Below are 22,008 nucleotides of genomic sequence, written 5' to 3'. Positions count from 1 at the left end.
CAGTAGCCATGCTGTTTGCATATGTCACAGGCCAGTCTTATCTTATCTCCATCGTTATCTCACAGTCTGGGTCCTGACCCCATGCTCCTCCTGGTTAATCAGTGATGTTGGGTTTCTCTCCCCTCTCCCTAGAGGGAACCAGATACATCTATTATGTCTCCTTATCCCCACACTGAAGCACATTCTCACCTTTGGTTCAATCCTTCCCTGCTAAATCTATGTCTTTTGCTTTCATCTCACCGTATAATTTGACTGTCACCTGGCCGCTGTGATACTGCACGTTTTCTGATTCCAGAGGACACGACACGCGATGGCTGGTGTGTTTGTCTTACATCATCAGGCCCTATTGTGTCACACACACAGACGGCTGGATCCCAGACAGGTCACCTGGGAATTAGTGTTTCCCCCTTTGTTCCTGCTTCGCTCCGCTCCAGGCCAAGGACAGCGTCCCAAATGACACCCTATCACCTATATAGTGCTCTACTTTTGATCAGGTCCCATAGGGCTCTGGTCAAAAGTAGTGCACTATTAAGGGGTGGGGTGCTATTTGGGATGCATCCCAGAGCTCCCCAGTACTGCAGCTGCCCCTGGAGAAGAAGGGGAAGGACAGGCCATGTTTACCTGGCAGACAGGTGATCCTCAGCAGCTGCTTCAGTGTGCCTCCAAAATTGCACCCTATTCTCTATTAAGGTCCATTGCTTTTAACCAGGGCCCATAGAGCACTATGTAGGGAATAGGGTGCCATTTGGAATGCAGACTCAGTCTGCCTACACACAGCACACCCCTTCCATCCCTGGACCAGCTGTTTGTTTCCCTGTCGCTTCACAGCTCTGCTCCAGCTATGTGTTTAAATGGTATTAACCTATATAGCACTGTGCATCTGTATAATAGGAGAGCACATACTTTATGCTGCCTCCATGTATTCTTATTGCTGATAACGGTGCAGGTCATCATAAGTTGAGATCTAAGTCCCTCTAAACGTGTTTTTGTGCTATGTTCTGCCTGGGGGGCATCTCTGTGCTGAGCACCAGTCAGTTGTTGTTTAGATTTCGAGCATGACCGTCACATCTGTCACGTCGACCGAAGCCCAGGCTCCTAACGTTCTCTCTTTGTTTCTGTGCAAATGCATTACAAACCAACTCTGTGGCTGGCAGTTGACTGCTAAGATACAGCATGTGTCCCAAATGGCCCCCTATTCCCTATATTGTGTACTGCTTTTGAGTAATGCACTATATAGGGAAAAGTAGTGCCCTATATAGGGAATAGGGTATCATTTGGGAGGCAAACACAGTGGTAATCCCTCTAGTGGGGAACACTTTATCCCTGTGTCCTGGTTGCAGTGACCCTTGGGGACGGACACACTGGCTGACCCTGCACTAATGCACTGAGAACATGGAGAGGTCTTGTTAGAGGTTAATGCAGCCTAAGAGGGGAAGACCACACAGGTGAGAGGAATGTGAAGAGGCTCACCAATGCAATGGCAAAGTATCCATCTTATCTGTCCATATTCAATGTTTTAAATCAAGAAGTAGTGAACTCGTTGGAAGTCTTGAAATCTTGGAAATCTTTGATTAATAGTTGCAAGTTTTGGAAGTCTTTAATTACTAGTTGCAAGTCTTGAAGTCTTGGAAGTCTTTGATTAGGATAATAATGATAAAGTACAAGAAAATTGCCCGCAAATTTTTTTCCCATTTGTAAATTAACTTATTTTTTAACATAAATATGTATTTATTTATTTCAATTATACAGTACACTATATAATTATTTCTAAGCTTTATACAACCTGTATCAACCTGCATTTTGAATACTTTTAATACATCAAAAATACATTTTTCAATCAACTGCTGTTGACTCTTATCCTTACCGGAAGCCCATTTTGATTGCGCTCTCGAGTCAATCCCTCCCTCTTAAAGTCAGTTCTATTTTGGCTGGTGACGCAATGAGTTAATAGCAAACCTGTTATCTATACGCCTCGGTCGGTCCCCACCCTGCAAATGGCTGTCAATCCACTGGTCACTCCAAGCTCTCATCACAGTGAAGCAAAAACTGGCTTTTAGGTTCATTCATGGCAGAGTCCTCACCTTACCTGAAATAAGTCATTAGAGTTTATTTTTTTCAAATTTGAAAATGACTCATGCTTTCCAAAAAAATATATAATTACAGATGTCTTCACTATTATTCTACAATGAAGAAATTAGTAAAGATAAAGAAAAACCCTTGAATGAGTAGGTGTGTCAAAACGTTTGACTGGTTCTCTATGTATTTACAGAGTGGCTCCACCACTGGTGTTTCACACTTCAAATCACTTCAAATCTTTAGCCGCCCGACACACGTCAGGGTAGATATCTGTTTTTGTTCAAATATTTATATGTTTGTGCTTCATCCATCCAATTTCAAATTCACAGCGATCTCAGTTGCTGTAAATCTGTGAATTATCAGTAAAAAGATAAAGATGTTTGAAGCAAACAGATAGAACCAACAGAAGAGAAGGTGTAAAGTTGTAAAGTAAGGGATGAGAGGAAATGAGCTACAGGGAATCTCACGGCTGGGCTAGAATGAGGACACATTCACTGTTACACGTATATCATCCAACTCCTAGGAGGCAAAAATGACTGTAGTTATCACATATTGTATAGTATTTGTACAAATGTTAGAAATGTGTGTATTCATGACAACTGTCATTTTTAAAGAAGATAAATCAAACAGCAATTGTGACCAATAAGAAAAAAAGGCAGAACTATGAAATAACACATATGGAATCATGTAGTAACCAAAAAAGTGTTAAAGAAATCTGAATATATTTTAGATTTTAGATTCTTCAAAGTAGCCACCCTTTGCCTTGATGACAGCTTTGCACACTCTTGGCATTCTCTCAATCAGTTTCATGAGGTAGTCACCTGGAATGCATTTTAATTAACAGGTGTGCCTTGTTAAAAGTTCATTTGTGGAATTTCTTTCCTTCTTAATGCGTTTGTTGCCAATCAGTTGTGTTGTGACAAGGTAGGGTTGGTAAACAGAAGATAGCCCTATTTGGCAAAATACCAAGTCCATATTATGACAAGAACAACTCAAATAAGTTTTAAAAAAGAAACAACAGTCCAGTCAGTCAATACATAACATTTCAAGAACTTTGAAAGTTTCTTCAAGTGCAGTCGCAAAAACCATCAAGCGCTATGATGAAGCTCACTCTAATGAGGAGTGCCACAGGAAGGAAGACCCAGAGTTAACTCTGCTGCAGAGGTTCATTAGTTATCAGCCTCAGAAATTGCAGCCCAAATAAATGCTTCACAGAGTAACGGACACATCTCAACATCAACTGTTCAGAGTAGACTGCGTGAATCAGGCCTTCATGGTCGAATTGCTGCAAAGAAACCACTGCTAAAGGACACCAATAAGAAGAAGAGACTTGCTTGGGCCAAGAAACAAGAGCAATGGACATTAGACCGGTGGAAATCTGTCCTTTGGTCTGATGAGTCCAAATTTGAGATTTTTTGGTTCCAACCGCCATGTCTTTGTGAGAGGTTAACGGATGAGCTCTGCGTGTGTAGTTCCCACAGTGAAGCATGGAAGAGGAGGTGTGATGGTGTGGGGGTGCTTTGCTGATGACACTGTCAGTGATTTATTTAGAACTCAAGGCACATTTAACCAGCATGGCTCCCACAGCATTCTGCAGTGATACGCCATCCCATCTCTGGTTTGCACTTATTGGGACTATCATTTGTTTTTCAACAGGACAATGACCCAACACACCTCCAGGCTGTGTAAGGAATATTTGACCACGGAGAGAGAGTGATGGAGTGTTGCATCAGATGACCTGGCCTCCACAATCACCTAACCTCAACCCAATTGAGATGGTTTGGGATGAGTTGGAGCGCAGAACGAAGGAAAAGCAGCCAACAATTGCTCAGCATATGTGAGAACTACTTGAAGACTTTTGGAAAAGCATTCCAGGTGAAGCTGGTTGAGAGAATGTCAAGAGTGTGCAAAGCTGTCATCAAGGCAAAGGGTGGCTATTTGAAGAATCTCCAATATAAAGTATATTTAGATTTTGCATTTTTTGGGCGACTACATGTTATTTCATAGATTTGATGTCTTCACTATTATTCTACAATGTAGAAAATAGTCCAAATAAAGAAAAAAACCCTGAGTAGGTATGTCCAAACTTTTGACTGATACTGCATATAGTTTCACTTTGAAGTGTCAATAAATCTAATAATACAAATTTGATGTGAATGTGTGGCATGCTAAATGTATTGCATGATGTGTATTGAATAGTGTTTATGTATGTGTTTTGACCAGTGAACAATGTTTGTGTTTCCCTGTCCTGCCTTCCAAACCATGTGGGTGGCTCTGGTGACTGGAATGCTGGACTGCTTCATTCATTTACCACAAGGGGTCACGGATATAGACCACTTGAGAAGAATAAATGTGTTTTGTTTTCCAAAGTGAGGGATTGTGCACAATACATTTGTTTGCTCAACTCCATCATTTAGCCATCCAGCGCTCACGTTTCAAAATACTTAGCATGCCTGTGCCTGCTCCCCTGGTCTTTCCCAATTTTCTCTTTTTTCTCCATCACACTTTCCAACGTGCAGTGTTTGAATAGTTACGAATGGGGGGGGGCAGTCGGCAGAAGCAGTTGGACTTGAAATGTTGGATCACCAGGAAGCTGCAGGCAAACACTGTGTCTCATTGGATCAGGCATTACTGCTTGTGTTTGCGGTTGTCCCTGACAGCAAGCGCCACTGACTCCAAAACACCTGTGTTTGCTCACTGGCTTTCCCCAATCTACTAGGAAAAAGCCCCGGCATGTCACATGGTAGCCAGATAACCCAGGCACCAAGGGAATACAAAGAGCCAGGCTTTTAGTACAGTTAATGATTAATGGACACCTTTCCTTTTGCTTTGTCCCATTCAGCCTCTCTGACGAGAGGGCTGATATTTCATATTAGCTTTGGGACTAAGATGTCGTCATATCCAAGCAGCGCAGTTAATATTGCAGAGCCTTTCACATGGTCTCCCTTACATGTTCTACATGTAGGCAAGAACATTCATGGTACAATAGAAATGTCTGTTTCAGTGTTGGGGTTGATAACACTGTTCAAACGTATCAGTGATGCAGGGTGAATCCAGGGCCGACGTTGACCTTCTGCTAGTGTGAACAGTCGTCCACTTACAACCTTCTCCACTGTGCAGCCAGGTCAGCACACAAACCTGTGAGACAATAGACAGGTGGATGTGGTTCTGCCGGCCCACCTATCAAAACACCTTGGTCGCAAGGTGTAAGGAGGAATACACTTGAATACAAATATTAAACCACATTAACATTTACTAGTTTCATAAAATTCAGGCAATTTACAATGACAGTCTTAGCCAGCATCCCAAATTGTACCCTATTCCCTATATAGTGTTTTTACCATGGGCCCTGGTCAAAATTATTGCATTATATTGGGGAAAGGGTGCTATTTGAGACATAGTCATAGTTGGTCCAGCCCCTCACTTCATGTGTGCCGTGATTGAAATGAGTGATAGTTCATTCATTCTACGGTGTGTGTTAATTAAATGGGGCCCTTGTGTTTCTGTCTGAATTCATGCTGTAAGTGAGAACTCTGATGCTCATTTCCTCGTTGTCAAGTGCTTTTATTGGGTGGAGGAAATTAAGCTTTCAGAAAAAGACCACATTAATCTTCAGACGAGAGTCCACACCAAGACCCTCATTCTCAGTTGCTGTGCATCTCGATTGTTCCGGCTCGATTGTAATGTTTGTTTATTTATGTTTTCCTAGCATAGGCTGTTTTAGTGGTATGTTGTTGAACTGGAAGAGATGAGAGGGAGAAGTTAAAAACATGGTGAAACTCCACTGAGTCAATAGAGAGGGCCAAACACTGGAGGACTCTAGTGTGTGGGAGTGTCAGGTCAATCATTTACCACAGTGATCTGAGTGGCCTGCTCTCAAGGGGTTTAGGACAGAGTACCATGGCAGCATGAGCACAGTAAGATGATACTGAAGAGTATGGAGCGGCTGGAGAAACGAATGATGGAACTGAGAAGTCATTGGTGTTTAGTCAAGTTTAATCTCTTTATGGGAAGCAAGCCTCCTGTTTTCCTCTGGGGTGAACTATACAACTACTTAATATGGAAATGTAGCCGCAACTACTGAAAGTATTCAGACCCCTTGACTTTTTTCACATTTTGTTACATTACAGCCTTATTCTAAAATGGATTAAATAACTATTGTCCTCTTCAGTCTACACACAATACCCCATAACGACAAAGCGAAAACATTTTTTTTACATTTTCGCATATGTATTAAACATTTTTTTAATGTAAATACCTTATTTACATAAGTATTCAGCCCCTTTACTATCAGACTGGAGTTTGAGCTCCTGTTTCCATTGATCATCCATGAGATGTTTCTACAGCTTGATTGAAGTCCACCTGTGGTAAATTCAATTGATTGGACATGATTTGGAAAGGCACACACCTGTATATATAAGGACAGACGGATGCCACTCCTCAGTAAAAGGAACATGACAGCCTGCTTGGAGTTTGCCAAAAGGCATCTAAAGGACTGTCAGATCATGAGAAACAACATTCTCTGGTCTGATGAAATGAAGATTGAACTCTTTGGCCTGGAGGAAACCTGGCACCATCCCCATGGTAAAGCATGGGGTGGCAGCATCAAGCTGTGGGGATGTTTTTCAGCAGCAGGTACTGGGTGACTAGTAAGGCTTGAGGGAAAGATGAACAGAGCAAAGTACAGTGAGATCCTTGATGAAAACCTTCTCCAGAGCGCTCAGGACCTCAGACTGGGGCAAAGGTTCACCTTCCAACAGGATAACGACCCTAAGCAGACAGCCAAGACAATACAGGAGTGGCTTCGGGACAGAATCTGTGAATTACCTTGAGAGGCCCAGCCAGAGCCCACACTTGAACCTGATCGAACATCTCTGGAGAGACCTGAAAATATCTGTGCAGTTCCCCATCCAACCTGGCAGAGCTTGAGAGGATCTACAGAGAAGAAGGGACAAACTCCCCAAATACAGGTGTGCCAAGCTTGTGGCATCATACCCAAAAAGACTCGAGGCTGTAATTGTTGCCAAAGGAGCTTCAGCAAACAGTGAAGAGGCGACTCCGGGATACTGGCCTTCTAGGCAGAGTTCCTCTGTCCAGTGTCTGTGTTCTTTTGCCGATCTTAATCTTTTATTTTTATTGGCCAGTCTGAGATATGGCTTTTTCTTTGCAACTCTGCCTAGAAGCCCAGCATCCCAGAGTCGCCTCTTCACTGTTGATGTTAAGACTTGTGAAGTGTCTGTTTCTCAAACTAGACACTCTAATGTACTTGTCCTCTTGCTCAGTTATGCACCGGGGCCTCACACTCCTCTTTCTATTCTGGAGCCAGTTTGTGCTGTTCTGTAAAGGGAGTAGTACACAGCGTTATACGGGATCTTCAGTCTCTTGACAATTTCTCTCATGGAATAGCCTTCATTTCTCAGAACAAGAATAGACTGACGAGTTGCAGAAGAAAGGTCTTTGTTTCTAGCCATTTTGAGCCTGTAATCGAACCCACAAATGCTGATGCTCCAGATACTCAACTAGTCTAAAGAAGGCCAGTTTTATTGCTTCCTTAATCAGCACAACAGTTTTCAGCTATGCTAACATAATTGCAAAAGGGTTTTCTAATGATCAATTAGCCCTTTAAATGATCAACTTGGATTAGCTAACACAACGTGCCATTGGAACACAGGAGTGATGGTTGCTGATAACGGGCCTCTGTACGCCTATGTAGATATTCCATAAAGAATCAGCCGTTTCCAGCTCCAATAGTTATTTACCACATTACCAATGTCTACACTGTATTTCTGATCAATTTGATGTTATTTTAATGGACAAAAAACATTGCTTTTCTTTCAAAAACAAGGACATTTATAAGTGACCCCAAACTTTTTAACGGTTGTGTATATACTAGAAAAATATAAATGCAACAATTTCAACGAGTTTACTGAGTTACAGTTCATATCAGGAAATCAGTTCATTTAAATCAACTCCTTCGACCCTAATCTATGAATTTAACACGATTGACAGGGGCACAGCCATGGGTGGGCATAGGCCCACCCACTTGGGAGCCATGCCCACCCATTAGGGAGCCAGGCCCAATCAGAATTAGGTTTTCCCCACAAAAGGGATTTATTACAGACAGAATTACTCCTCACTTTCATCAGCTGTCCGGCTAGCCTGTCTCAGATGATCCCGCATGTGAAGAAGCCAGATGTGGAGGTCCTTGGCTGGCGTGGTTACAAGTGGTCTGCGGTTGTGAGGCCGGATGGACGTACTGCCAAATACTCTAAAACAACGTTGGAGATGGCTTATGGTAGAGAAATGAACATTAAATCATCTGGCTACAGCTCTGGTGGACATTCCTGCAGTCAGCATGCGAACTGCATGCTCCCACAAAACCTGAAACGTCAAATCAAATTGTTTTTTTTTATGTAAAAAAGATTTCACCTTTATTTAACCAGGTAGGCTAGTTAAGAACAAGTTCTCGTTTGCAACTGCGACCTGGCCAAGATAAAGCAAAGCAGTTCGACACATACAACAACACAGTGTTACACATGGAATAAACAAACATACAGTCACTAATACAGTAGAAAAGTCTATATACAGTGTGTGCAAATGAGGTAGGATAAGGGAGGTAAGGCAATAAATAGGCCATGGTGGTGAAGTAATTACAATATAGCAATTAAACACTGGAATGGTAGAATGTGCAGAAGATGAATGTGCAAAAAGAGATACTGGGGTGCAAAGGAGCAAGATAAATAAATAAATAACGGTATGGGGATGAGGTAGATTGGATGGGTTATTTACAGGGGGGCTATATACAGGTGCAGTGATCTGTGAGCTGCTCTGACAGCTGGTGCTTAAAGCTAGCGAGGGAGGTAAGAGTCTCCAGCTTTAGTGATTATTGCAGTTTGTTCCAGTCATTGGTAGCAGAGAACTGGAAGGAGAGGCTGCCCAAAAAAATAATTGCCTTTTGGGGTGACCAGTGAGGTATACCTGCTGGAATGCGTGCTACGTGTGGCTGCTGCTATGGTGACCAGTAAGCTGAGATAAGGCGGGGCTTTACCTAGCAGAGACTTGTAGATGACCTGTAGCCAGTGGGTTTGACGACGAGCATGAAGCGAGGGCCAGCCAACGAGAGCGTACAGGTTGCAGTGGTGGGTAGTATATGGGGCTTTGGTGACAAAACGGATGGCACTGTGATAGACTGCATCCAATTTGTTGAGTAGAGTGTTGGAGGCTATTTTGTAAATGACATCGCCAAAGTCAAGGATCGGTAGGATGGTCAGTTTTACGAGGGTATGTTTGGCAGCATGAGTGAAGAATGCTTTGTTGCATAACACGATTCTAGATTTGATTTTGGATTGGAGATGTTTAATGTGAGTCTGGAAGGAGAGTTTACAGTCTAACCAGACACCTAGGTTTTTGTAGTTGTCCACATATTCTAAGTCAGAACCGTCCAAGGTAGTGATGCTGGACGGGCGGGCAGGTGCGGGCAACCATCGGGTTGAAGAGCATGCATTTAATTTAACTTGCATTTAAGAGCAGTTGTAGGCCACGGAAGGAGAGTTGTATGGCATTGAAGCTCGTCTGGAGGTTAGTTAGCACAGTGATTGATCACATACACATGGTCAGCAGATGTTATTGTGAGTGTAGCGAAATGCTTGTTCTTCTAATTCTGACAGTGTAGAAATATCTAACAAGTAATCTAACAATTCTACCTAATACACACAAGTATACGTGAAGGGATGGAATAAGAATATATACATATAAATATATGGATGAGCAATGACAGAGTGGCATAGGCAAGATGTAATAAATGGTATAAAATACAGTATATACATATGAGATGAGAAATGCAAGATATGTAAACATTATTAAAGTGGCATTATTAAAGTGACTAGTGTTCCATTTATTAAAGTGGCCAATAATTTAAAGTCTGTATGTAGGCAGAAGCCTCTCTGTTTTGGTGATGGCTGTTTAACAGTCTGATGGCCTTGAGATAGAAGCTATTTTTCAGTCTCAGTCCCAGCTTTGATGCACATCTGTGGCATTGTGTTGTGTGACAAAACTGCACATTTTAGTGGCCTTTTATTGTCCCCAGCACAAGGTATACCTGTGTAATGATCATGCTGTTTAATCAGTTTATTGATATGCCACACCTGTCAGGTGGATGGATTATCTTGGTAAAGGAGAAATGCACAAAATTGGAGCGAAATAAGCTTTCTGGGATCTTTTATTTCAGCTCATGAAACATGGGACCAACACTTTACATGTTGCGTTTAGATTTTTGTTCAGTATATATTTAAGGTTTATTTCAAGTTGTACAGATTTGCAGCTAAATGATGAATACATACATAGGCCTACGTAAGTAAATAAAATAAATATGAGATGTAGTGTACAATATTACAGATTAGCAGTCCCCTTAATTTGAATCTGGTGTGTAGTGCTAAGGCAAAAACTAAAACGTGCAAAAACTTTGGGTCCCCAGGACCAGGATGGAGAACCACTGGTCGATACAATAGGCTTCTTTTACACTCTCTCTCTCTCTCTCTCTCTCTCTCTCTCTCTCTCTCTCTCTCTCTCTCTCTCTCTCTCTCTCTCTCTCTCTCTCTCTCTCTCTCTCTCTCTCTCTCTCTCTCTCTCTCTCTCTCTCTCTCTCTCTCTCTCTTCTCTTTTTATCATTCTCTATTTTTCTCCCCATCTTATCTTCCTCCGGCTTTCTGTCAGACTGCACCACCCCTCCTGGGTGTGCTGAGATGAAACCTGCTTTGGGGAGAAAGAGAGAGCTTGAGCTTCTTAAGGTCTGGTGTTAAATCTTTCATAAACCCATCCCGTCTCTCACTATCCTCAGAGAGTACACTTCGCAATAACATTCACACAGACTTGATGCACAGATAAGTGTAAACAGAGACGTGGTGTTTGGTCTCTTTAAAAGCATTGCGTCCTATTGTTTGACATGCGTCTCTAGAGTAGATTTCCTCAGTATCTGCATTAAATACCAAGCTGTGAGACCATTTCTTCCTGGGATCACATTCATTGTGAAGAAAGGCCTCTTGGCCGAAATGTGCTATATCCACCTTTGTTAACATGTAATAAAATATACAGACCACCACAATTCTTGCCTCCCTGACTTCATTTTTATTACAATAATTGTGACATTGTAATAATGCACTTGTTATTTCGTCCTAAAGGTGACGTGTATTATGGTCCCTGCAGATAACCTTCGATGGTCATTCGTTAGTCAGTCCTAAGGTGAAAACATCCAGAGAATAACCCGGAGAGGAATGTTGGAGTCATCTGCTCATCACGCCCAAGACATTGTGCTCCAAAGTCTGTTTACAGAGACCTCACAACCACAACTCATCAGTGGAAAAAGCCATAACAGTGAATTGTGATTGGAAATGGCCTCTTCAGTCCTATATCTGTAATATAAGGAAAATATTACATCCCAGGACTCCATAGATGGGATTCAGTGTTACATAAGGGGTCATAAGCTACTTGTTGGTAATGGTCAAGCTCAGCACGAGTTTTCAGTGAATGTTGTTAGGTTCTTGAGCACGCCAAGCTCCAAGCACTCACTCCTAAATAATTTCAATTCATGGCACTGAGGACTGTGAACAGGACTGTGAGTGAGTGGTGAGATCCTGGGTGTGTCCCAAATGGTACCCTATTTCCTACACAGTGCACTACCCATTCCCTGTGTAGAGCACCTAATGTAGTGCTCTATATAGGGAATAAGGTGCTATTTGGGACAACAACCCTGTAACAGAGCTGTGTTTCAGCACCAGCGAGTCGTGAAGGAGGGGTCCTGCACCACCCAGTAACCTAGCCCACTCACTCACACACTGAGAAAATGCATACCTAAGTGTCTCTCCCTATAAGAAGGGTTACACCATCGGCACACACCCATCCCAGAATTACCAATGGGCCTTTCAAAACGTCATCACACAGACGTACTATAGGCCTGCGCGCCATGAGATATTTTCTGCTATACAACAGCATATACGGCGATTAAATTGTTATGTTGTAGGTCTCTCATGACTTCTTATCATAAAGCCACCCAGACAGTTAATTAAAACAGCCAAAAATGCAATGGGACTAACCAATGAGTCCGTCCTAAATGGCACCCTATTCCCTACATAGTGTGCTACTTTTGCCTTATGGGCTCAGGACAAAAGTAGCACACTACTGTATATAGGAAAAAGGGTGCCATTTGGAACGCAGACAGGGATGTATAACATTCAATGTTACAGCATCACAGAAGATGCGGAATCAGCTACACAGATATCGGGAAAGCATTTTGCTGGTTTCCCACTTAAATATTGCTCGGACCTTGAAGACATCGCACATCAACCTTTGTATAGGCTACTGTCCAGAAACCATAGACTACTGTCCAGAAACCTGTGTGTAGGCAGAAACTATGGAGTGTCTTGTAAAGGGCAAAGGTGTTTTGGACAGAAAAGATGCAGAAACATTAATGGTGCCACCAAAACATTGTTGTGCCAGACATATCCCAAAACTATTCTAAACCTATCTAGTTCACTCTAGATTAACAGCTGTTTGCCATTCATTGGGACGTACAATGTCACTTTTTTAAGGCAAAGAGAGCTTAAGCGCCTATCTGTTTGCCTTTCAGACCACAGGTCTGGCCACCCAGAGTGATCTGGGCTGGGGGGCTTTGGTGGGGATGACAGGGTGGTTAGAGAGGTACTAAACCCACTGTATAAAAGTCTGTTTAGGTCCACAATTATAGTAACTTACCCCTGTAACTGATGACGTAGCTACTATTATGAGAATTCCATTGATGCACCCATGTAGGCTTGTAACGTGTCTGCTACATGAAGGGGCTGGATCATAGGGAATCCAATATCATTCACCACACTTGGCACCGCCGAAGCATACTATAGCCCATGCTAAACCATGGCACGTGCAAGGCTGATCTAAGCCAATAAAACAATGAGCACAGTTTGTCATGGAGTCAAATGGAGCATAATCAGGGCAGATAGGACAGATGTGGTCACATGACGCTAGAGTTTTGCAGAGAAAAGGCTTTTAAAAGTATAATACATCTATAGTCTTATCTAACCGATGGGGATGCAAACCGGCCCCAACAAAAGGAGCCTAGGACACCACGCTTGATTCATGGGAAAGCCATCGGCCTGCCTTTGTGGCTGCCCTTCTGCTGTGCAAATAGTCCAAACTGTTCATTGGCCGTCTCCCATTCTCTCTCCCGGCACATTGTTTGTGTCCTTGCATTTCATTTTGACTGGGGAAGATTGCTCTCAGAGCCACTGAGCAAACAGTGGAGAAAGGAGCCTGCCATCTTCCTCTGTTCCCTGGAGAACTAGCATTTTTATTTCAGCTCCAAGCTGTCAAAGGAGCCAAGAGTTTATGTCAGGATTCTGAATGAATTGCTTTAAGCCGGGAGGCTGGCCACCGCCACTTTTATCAGCAAATGCTCCGTTAAATGTTTCCTGCAGATTATTATATGCCTCTGGTCCTCCACTGTCGTCTAACCGCTGCACGGAATATTGAAACATTTACAAATGTTTGGATAAAAAAATTCTGCATTCATTTCACAGTTGCCTCCATTGCCCCATAGAGGTTCATTTCACAGTTTGCCTCCATTGTGAGAACAGTAATTTCAGTGTGGCTGGTTGTCATGGGTTTCAATGGCAAATAATTTATTTGATCCTTCGTTGTTTTTCTTATTTTGTGGTGTGAGATTTTTTGTGATCTTCATGGAACTCTAAATTAGCACATTGATTTAATTTTGATAGATCTCAAAGTGTTTGGAATTCTGTCATGTGCTGAATATGGTATTTCTTGAGTCTGAAGACAGAGTAATTACTAAAGCATCAGGCATCTAATAACCTTGCCTTGCCTCGTAGGGTAGTATCCCAAATGGTGCCCTATTTCCTATATTACCCTATAGGCCCTGGTCAAAAGTACTGCACCAATTAGGAAAAAGCATTTAGGACGCAACCATGGCCTGCGTACATGCATGGGAAAACCCATCGATCCAGTCTGAGGTCCAAAGAAGACCGGTGGTTATTGAGTAACTCACCGTGTCGGTACCACGACCCACCCTTAACTGACCATTCTCCCAACCAGGCAGGTCCAAACCTGTCCTCTGCTCTCTCTGCAGTCTTCTAACTGCATCTACAATGACTGCATCCCAAATGGCACCCTATTCCCTATTTTATTTTTTGTTACATAGCACTACCTCTGAAGGGTTAGATTTAGCGGGCCCCAACATAACATCTCCTCTCTGTTGTCCTCAGCATCTCTGTCTACAGTGTAGATCCAGCCAAGGTCATTATTTTGTGTATTGGCACGGTCTCTTTCACACCACTCAGCAGGCTTCCCAGTGGGAACCTCCATACAGTGGGGAACTGAGCCTGTCTGCAGTGGGGAAAATCTCCATGTTAAATCTCCCACTGATGACAGGTCTTTCTGTTGCTAATGGTAAAACAAGCTCCAATCACATTAGATAAATCAGGTTTTGGGTGCTATGGGGGCATTGGCATTACAATGGACAATTCATTTAATCTGGCAGATAATTAAAATGGATCCCTTTAATTGTCAACCTCTGAAACACTGTGTGGGCAACAGGGGAGTTGTCTGCAGAGAGCCTGTGGCCTTTCTTTCTGCCATAGAGCCCAATACACAACCCACGGCTTTGAAAATGATGTCTTTCTCAAAGCACCAACCTATACTATACTTTCCTGTAGTCAGGGGTATGTGCGATAATGATACATGATAATGTGTGAAATGAGAAGGCTATGAAATGCAGGGAAATTGCTAGTTTTCCTGTAGCTTTTTGAAATGTTAGATTTTTTTCACAACCTTACAGTTAATTATAACACTTTCAATATCAGAAATGTATTTTTTATTACATTGCCATCTCAATATACCTCAATGACCTGCGGCTTCATTTATAACCAAAGTGTAACCACCGGCTGACATTTGTTTTCCCACACTCCTTTGCTAAACCACAAGGTTCCCAGGTTGTTATTGCACACAGGCCTCTTGAGTTGACAGGAGCACTCTGTCATCAGCTTGCAGTGCAGACCATGCAGACTAGAGATCCCCCTCCTCCCATGATGGATAGATGGATGGATTTATTGATGGATTGACTTTTTCCTCAGTGTGAGAGCCTTGAGGAGGAACGTAAAGGGGAGCCAGTGAGGAGGTCAGGGTGGTTCAGACTGCTGGCAGGACTCTCAGCCCAGTCAATGGGACAGTGTTGACACAGAGCTGTGTGTGAGAGAGGGCTCCGTCCCTCCATCCCCGAGCATCAACGCCACTGTGCCGACCGCCTATGAAAGGCTCCCCCACGGCAGGAATTTCGCACCAGGCTGCCATAAAAGATCAAGCAATCAACTCTGGCAAGCAGAGTCCTCCTCTGTCACACACATTCTCACCCTATGGACCAAGTGCCTTCCCTTATCCAGCTTCTCCTGTCATGGTTTGCCACTTTTCAGTGATGTCCAAAAGGGGGATATGCTATGTGATAAAAGGCACAGTTGCTCCTAAGATTGTTGTCATTGTGGATGGAACACGGTTCACCCCTTGCAGTCTGATAGGAATCAGGTTAGGTATCACACACCTAATGGAGAGAGGGTGTCCCAAACCTGAGCCCTCCATCTAAAACTCCTCTTGTTTATACAGTACACACAAAAATACAACTACTTGTTTCCAATTTGCCTATTTCTCCCCGGGTAATGGGGGCAGGTTTTGGCAGCAGGTAGCCTATAGTGGTTAGAGCGTTGGGCCCATAACAAAAATTAGATTTAGGCCTAAAACCAGAGTGGAGTTAACAGCCACACCCTCCAATAGCTTAAAGCAGTATTAGGCTACAGCTTGTAAAACTGGTATCACAAATCACCTTGGAGACCACTCTACTTGGGTGTTCCAGGACTAGGTCCAGCCAAAATGGCTCATGAGGGCATCATAGTTGGGTACTAGTGCCTTCCATGGAATCAATGGGCAATATACTGTGCCAATGGGTACAATGTGAAGCTAACATTTTCGAGCATCTAAATGGGATTAGATTACATTCAAAATAAAAGTATTATCCTTAATAAAAAATAAGATACTAAAATCATTATTTGTATTCGGTTGAGCAAGATGCAAAATAGGCAGGCTATTGTGAACTTTATGGACTTATTTTCATCTCGAAGGTCTTGTTCTGACCCTTTTCAAACCGTCGAAGGGCTATATTTCAGCTGGTGCGTTATTTGAACCGAGGCTCTGAGATTAGGTTTGTGAGCATACACTAATTTAATGTTTAGTAGGATAATTGACAAATCCAGGATCTGCATTACCAGTGGAATTGGAGTGAATCAATTATTTAAAGACAGAAGCTGTCAGCCAGTGTCAGGTACTGATCACATCTCATGCTGAAGATGAACTCTACCAGATGAAACCATGTCGGATAGCAGAGGGGTCACCTCCATCAATACACCTAAAACGTGTCCCTGCATTGGTTATTTCTAGACTGCTTTAAACAAACATTTGCCTATAACGATAATGCAATTTATAACACAAAATAATAATAATGAACTATTAACAATATTATCATTATTCATATTATTATTGTATATATTTTATATCATTATCAATATTGTGTCTATATAAATATTGCTTATAGACCTACACATAATGTTCATATTTCATTCACGGTATAAATTTATATTCGAAGAAAAACGAATATTAATTCAACACTAGAAAGAAATTTCAATCTGGCAAGTAATTGCCGATAAAGCACAATGCACTCTCTTGCCAAAATGCATCAATCAGAGATGCTCTCCATCCCTTTTCAAGAGATACATTTTCTTCTCCACGTTCCCCCGAACGAATCAACATTTAATGAAAATAAAAACATAAAAATCTATCCACAGAAAGACCACAGGCATGAACAAGGCTCAAGAGAAATTGTCCATTGGCATTTTTGAATGCCTACTTCTGGATAGGTTTGTTGCCGTTGGACATTGAAAGCGATGAGATCTTGGACTGAAGTCATCGCAGCATTTATTTGAAAGCTTTCTCTGTCCGTTTATTTACCCACAACGCAAAGATGTCACTGCCTTGTCGGTTAAGAATAAAACAATATTGTTTTAAACTGATTATATATATTTTTTTAAATAAACTTTGTATAAGAGAGACATTTGAAATATTTGTGTAAATGTAGCTATCGAGACTAATAGGCATATGGCCTAATGTAAAAATTGCACATGTGACTTTGAGGCGTTTACTGTAAGTGTATGTTGTTTGCAGGTTATTATCCGACGCATTTTGCACGGATAAATGATGATCATCGGTCACATTAGGGCAGGGCGACCCAATTCCGATTCTGGACGGCCTAAACTCGAAATAATCCTCTTTTTTGTTTCTACCTTGGTAGTGAATTGCAATCAACTGGTGTCCCAGGTCAGAATTAGTCCCTTATTAGAAGAAGAGGATGAATACCAGAAGTTTTTCGGCCCGACATGGGCGGAAATTGGGCAGCCCTGCATTAGGGAAAACTGTTGGCCCAAAGTGTGGCCAAATGTGGATGAGATTATAGTCATTTTCACACGTAGGGCTTCACTTTATTTTTTGGGGGGGGAGTATTTTTTTAAAAATAAGGTTAATACGCGTTAGTTCGTTCTTTGTGAACATGTTCACGTTTTCTCGGTGAACGTAACATGGGCTACCATTCCACCCCGAAGTTGTTGATGTAATCAGAAGTGGCTCTGACATGGGTTCAGTTTATCAGTTAGGATCAGTGGTGAGTCACACGTTAATAAGTTTAAGAGCAACACAGTGTCAAGGGCTCCATGTGAGACTAACATCACCAGCACTTTCATTGTGTACTGTTTTTTCTCCCTCCCGTGCACTTGTCTATTTTACAGGAGCTATTGTGTTAAAATCGACACAAATGTCATGCATCATATGCAAATGATGTTGGTGCTCGGTGGGGTTCAGGGAAAGACTGGTGTGGGACATATAACAGGAAATCATTCGGGAATCGGCATGGTTGTCCGTCCATTGTATAACATGTCATATTAATAATAGGCTCACCAAACTTGATAAATAATAAATCATGTGGTTAAGTTACGTTTAATAATATGAATAATGCTGTATTATACATTATTTTTGGTGTGGTGCTTTTCGTTTCGTTTCTTGGCGAAAATTGAAACCTTTTTCCTAAATGTGGGCAATTGGATATGCTATATTGTCTTATTGAATAGTATTTAATACTATATATCAGGGATGGGCAATTCCAGTCCTCGGGGGCCGGAGTGGTGTCACACCTTTGCCCCAACCATAGCAAACACGGCTGATCAAACTAATTGCCTTCTAAAGTGAAGATACGTTGATTGTTGGAGTCAGGTGGGTTAGCTGGTGCTGGGGAAAAACTGTGACACCAATCAGACCCCCGAGGACTGGAGTTTCCCATCCCCGGTATATATAGGGTTATATGTAGTGTTGTGTGTGTGTGTGTGTGTGTGTGTGTGTGTGTGTGTGTGTGTGTGTGTGTGTGTGTGTGTGTGTGTGTGTGTGTGTGTGTGTGTGTGTGTGTGTGTGTGTGTGTGTGTGTGTGTGTGTGTGTGTGTGTGTGTGTGTGTGTGTGTCGGCCTATAAATACAGAACCCTTACTTTAATCATTGATGGTGCTTATCTGTCATTGTTTTATATTTGCCATAATTGCTATCCTTTCTTAAATAAAGATGCTCGATGTTTTTAACATTTTGAATCATGCAGTTAGCCTGTATTCTCATGTTTCCTTATAGTAATGCACACATAAAGGTCATGTAAAAAAAACATCAAATAATACTTTAATATAGATTTTCAGCAGCTACATGAATACACATGAACAACGTATAAGTTATAAGGGATACACAAAAAATGGTCTCACAATTTGTAGCACAGTTACGCCTTCAAATTCATGTAAAAATGGCTGTATGAAATCATTTCTTCCCATATCAACTTAATTTGACACTGAGACAATCCCTTCCATGTCCAATGTCCATAAAATGTGACACATAAAAACAAAAAACTACCAATTTACAAATGTACAAATTGTAATTGCTAGAAAAAGTTAATTGAATGCAGATAAAAAATCAAGAAGAGTTCATGATTGGCCTCGAATACACACCTTGGTAGTAAGAAGTGTCTGTGGGTGTCGAAGCAACATCTAAGCCGGTTTTAGTTGACATTGAGCCCATGGACAGTGCCCCGGTCATCGGTGAACCATAACCCTGATACTGCATCATCTGTTCATACGATTTTAGGTCCATTTTGTGGTGATGCTGCTGCTGCTCCGACGACATTAGATTGTTGATGGAGAAAGGGTGGTTGAATGAATAGTGGTGCTCGGGTTTCAGGTGCGCTTCGTGCACGAGCACCGAGTGATGTTGAGACGGAAGATGGTGTGTCTGTGGGACAGGAGTGGGCGCGTGCTCGGCGGGGCTCATTACCTGCTGCAGATGTTTTGGGTCAGATACGGGCCGTTTGACGTCTTTAACGGATAGGGTATGATGGGGTGATTCGTTACCGTTACAGCTCTCTGGGCTGCTGTTAGGGCCTCCCTCTGAATTTTTCCTCCCGGTTTCCCTGCCGAGGTCTTTCTCGCATCTGAACCGCTTTTGCCTTCGGAGATAGCAGCCGTTCTCAAACATATTCCCTGAGTCCGGGTGAAGAGTCCAGAAAGATCCTTTGCCTGGTTTATCCGGGGACCTGGGCACTTTGAGGAAGCAGTCGTTGAAGGACAGGGAGTGGCGGATAGAGTTTTGCCAGCGCTGCTGGTTCTGTCTGTAGAAGGGGAAGAGGTCCTGGATCCACTGGTATAGCTCATTCAACGTCAGCATCTTTGTGGTAGACTGCTGTAAGGCCATGGTGATGAGAGAAATGTAGGAATATGGGGGCTTGGCGTGCGTATAGCTTCTCCTGTATGTTTTGGGGTCCCTTGACCTTATGTTGGACTGTCCATACATGGGGCTCATAACGCTCATATTGCTATAGGAGGTCAGGGCATTCATCGATGGAGACTGGGTGCTTATGGGGCTCATATTCGGATTCAGCGTCGCGCTCATGCCCACCATCCCTGCTCCCATACCGTGCATGGCCCCGGAGCCCGGTGACATCCCGGCCATGGAGTGGTTCACACCCGTGTTGACGTATGACATGTTCATGGGGTTGCCTGTCATGTTGCTGGTTGAAGTCATTCCAGGCATGCTCATATAGGTGCTCATCGAGTTCATTCCCAGACCGGTGTGTTGTGTCATGTTTCCAACTGAGGTGTAGCACTGAAAAGAGGGCACGACGTCAATAATAGCTTTAACAATGTGAAATAAAGACTTCCAGTAAAATGACAACGAAATAATTAGGCCTACATAAATTAATTGTCACTTAGATAAACATGTATTTTTCACTCGGTTAAATATCCAATTTTAGGCTATAAATTGTAACGTCACAATTACGTTCAAACAGTGAAGTGCATATACATCATAAGGAATATTGTAAATATATTTTATTCCAAGTCTGATTACACAGCAAAACGAAAACGGTTGAAAAGGGAAGGAATGGATAAACGAATAGCCCAATGAGGCGAACTGATCACTGTGTTCTCCGTAATCATTCGATAGTCAAAATAGAAATGTGCCTATAGGATTGAATAATTAGAAATACATTTCAGATTCAATTAGATTTTCAAAATATTAAATAGACTATTCAGGTCATATTTTTCGTAAATGTCCTTTCCATTCTCACTAGAAATTCGTCAGGATATCGAAAAAGACCCACTGGGCACACACTGGTTGAATCAACGTTTTTTAAATATTTAAATGATATTAGCCTACGTTGAATCAACTTGGAATACACGTTGAATTGACGTCTGTGGCCAATGGGGGTGAGATCTGGGAGGATTTGTAGGTGCCTCAAGTCAATATTTGATCACAAAGTTAATATTATCTCAAGGCAAGTATTGAGTTGTATATTCAGCAAAATACATATATAAACTCTACCCACCTCGGGCTCTCCGTAGTAAGCACTCCAGTCTGAATGCTCGTGTCCTTCCATTTTAACAGCGCTTAGCATTGTGGACAGTCCAAAACAAATTTCCCTCAAAAGCCTCAGTCTCCGCAGAAAATGAAGTGAAAAACGTCCCTAAAACCGATTTGGGACCACAGGCTACCCAGGTCGTTTAGTCTGCTTGCTGCCTCGTGACTGGTTGGTTCATGGGTATCTTTCTACCCTGAGTGCCTTCAGACACTGTAAAGCGACTGACGATGACAGGAGTTAATGACGTTGGCTCCTCGCCTTGCTGTGGTATAGCAGCACTGTGTTTCGCTGAGCGCTCAACCCTCCAATCCTCACTCCTTCAGTGCCCTATTTGAATAATCTGCTCACACCTAGACACGAGACTCCTCCGTTGACCGTATATTGTAGTTTACACCTGCGCTGGCTGAAAAGGCCAGACCCGTTTAAAAGGATCCAATACATCAAATGGGATTGTTTTCCCTCCAGAAAAAAACGACAAGGAATTTAGAATTATAAGAGTGCTTTACATTAAGGGCTTCATTGTAATGTTATTCCCTTTCTCTGTGTTAGCCTTATTAATGTGATTTAGCATATTCTGACCAACCGAGTATTATTGTTTCTATCAAGGAGTGTAGACATCAACTCACTTAATTTATATGCGTTTCACATTTTACAGTTTTAATCAAAAATGTAATAAAATAAAAAATGTGAAAATGAACAAGGCTTTTACTAACCAGTTATTTTCACAAAACCACAATAATATACCGATGTAAGAAATAGGTCAATTGATAATGGGACATTATGGGTATAAACCACCACTTTAAATACTTATTTAGGCCACGTTGAATACAGATTTGAACTATAACATGGTAAGTACAGGGGTCCATGCATCGATTAAATTCTGCTGTGAGGGAGGAA

General features: G+C 42.2%; 1 protein-coding gene across 1 annotated transcript; it reads right to left on the bottom strand.

The window, feature by feature from the left end:
• Positions 1–18,864: 18,864 nt before the first annotated feature.
• On the bottom strand, positions 18,865–21,423 carry LOC123991582 (forkhead box protein A2-like). The gene is made up of 2 exons (XM_046293209.1): positions 21,079–21,423; positions 18,865–20,357 (listed from the first exon to the last, which is right to left on the bottom strand). The coding sequence occupies exons 1-2, from the start codon at positions 21,145–21,147 to the stop codon at positions 19,173–19,175; spliced, it is 1,254 nt and encodes a 417-aa protein (XP_046149165.1). The 5' UTR covers positions 21,148–21,423; the 3' UTR covers positions 18,865–19,172.
• Positions 21,424–22,008: the final 585 nt, after the last annotated feature.

The sequence above is a fragment of the Oncorhynchus gorbuscha genome, linkage group LG12, assembly GCF_021184085.1.
Source record: "Oncorhynchus gorbuscha isolate QuinsamMale2020 ecotype Even-year linkage group LG12, OgorEven_v1.0, whole genome shotgun sequence".
NCBI classification, from domain to species: Eukaryota; Metazoa; Chordata; class Actinopteri; order Salmoniformes; family Salmonidae; genus Oncorhynchus; species Oncorhynchus gorbuscha.
This window is presented reverse-complemented; position numbering and strand designations above follow the sequence as displayed.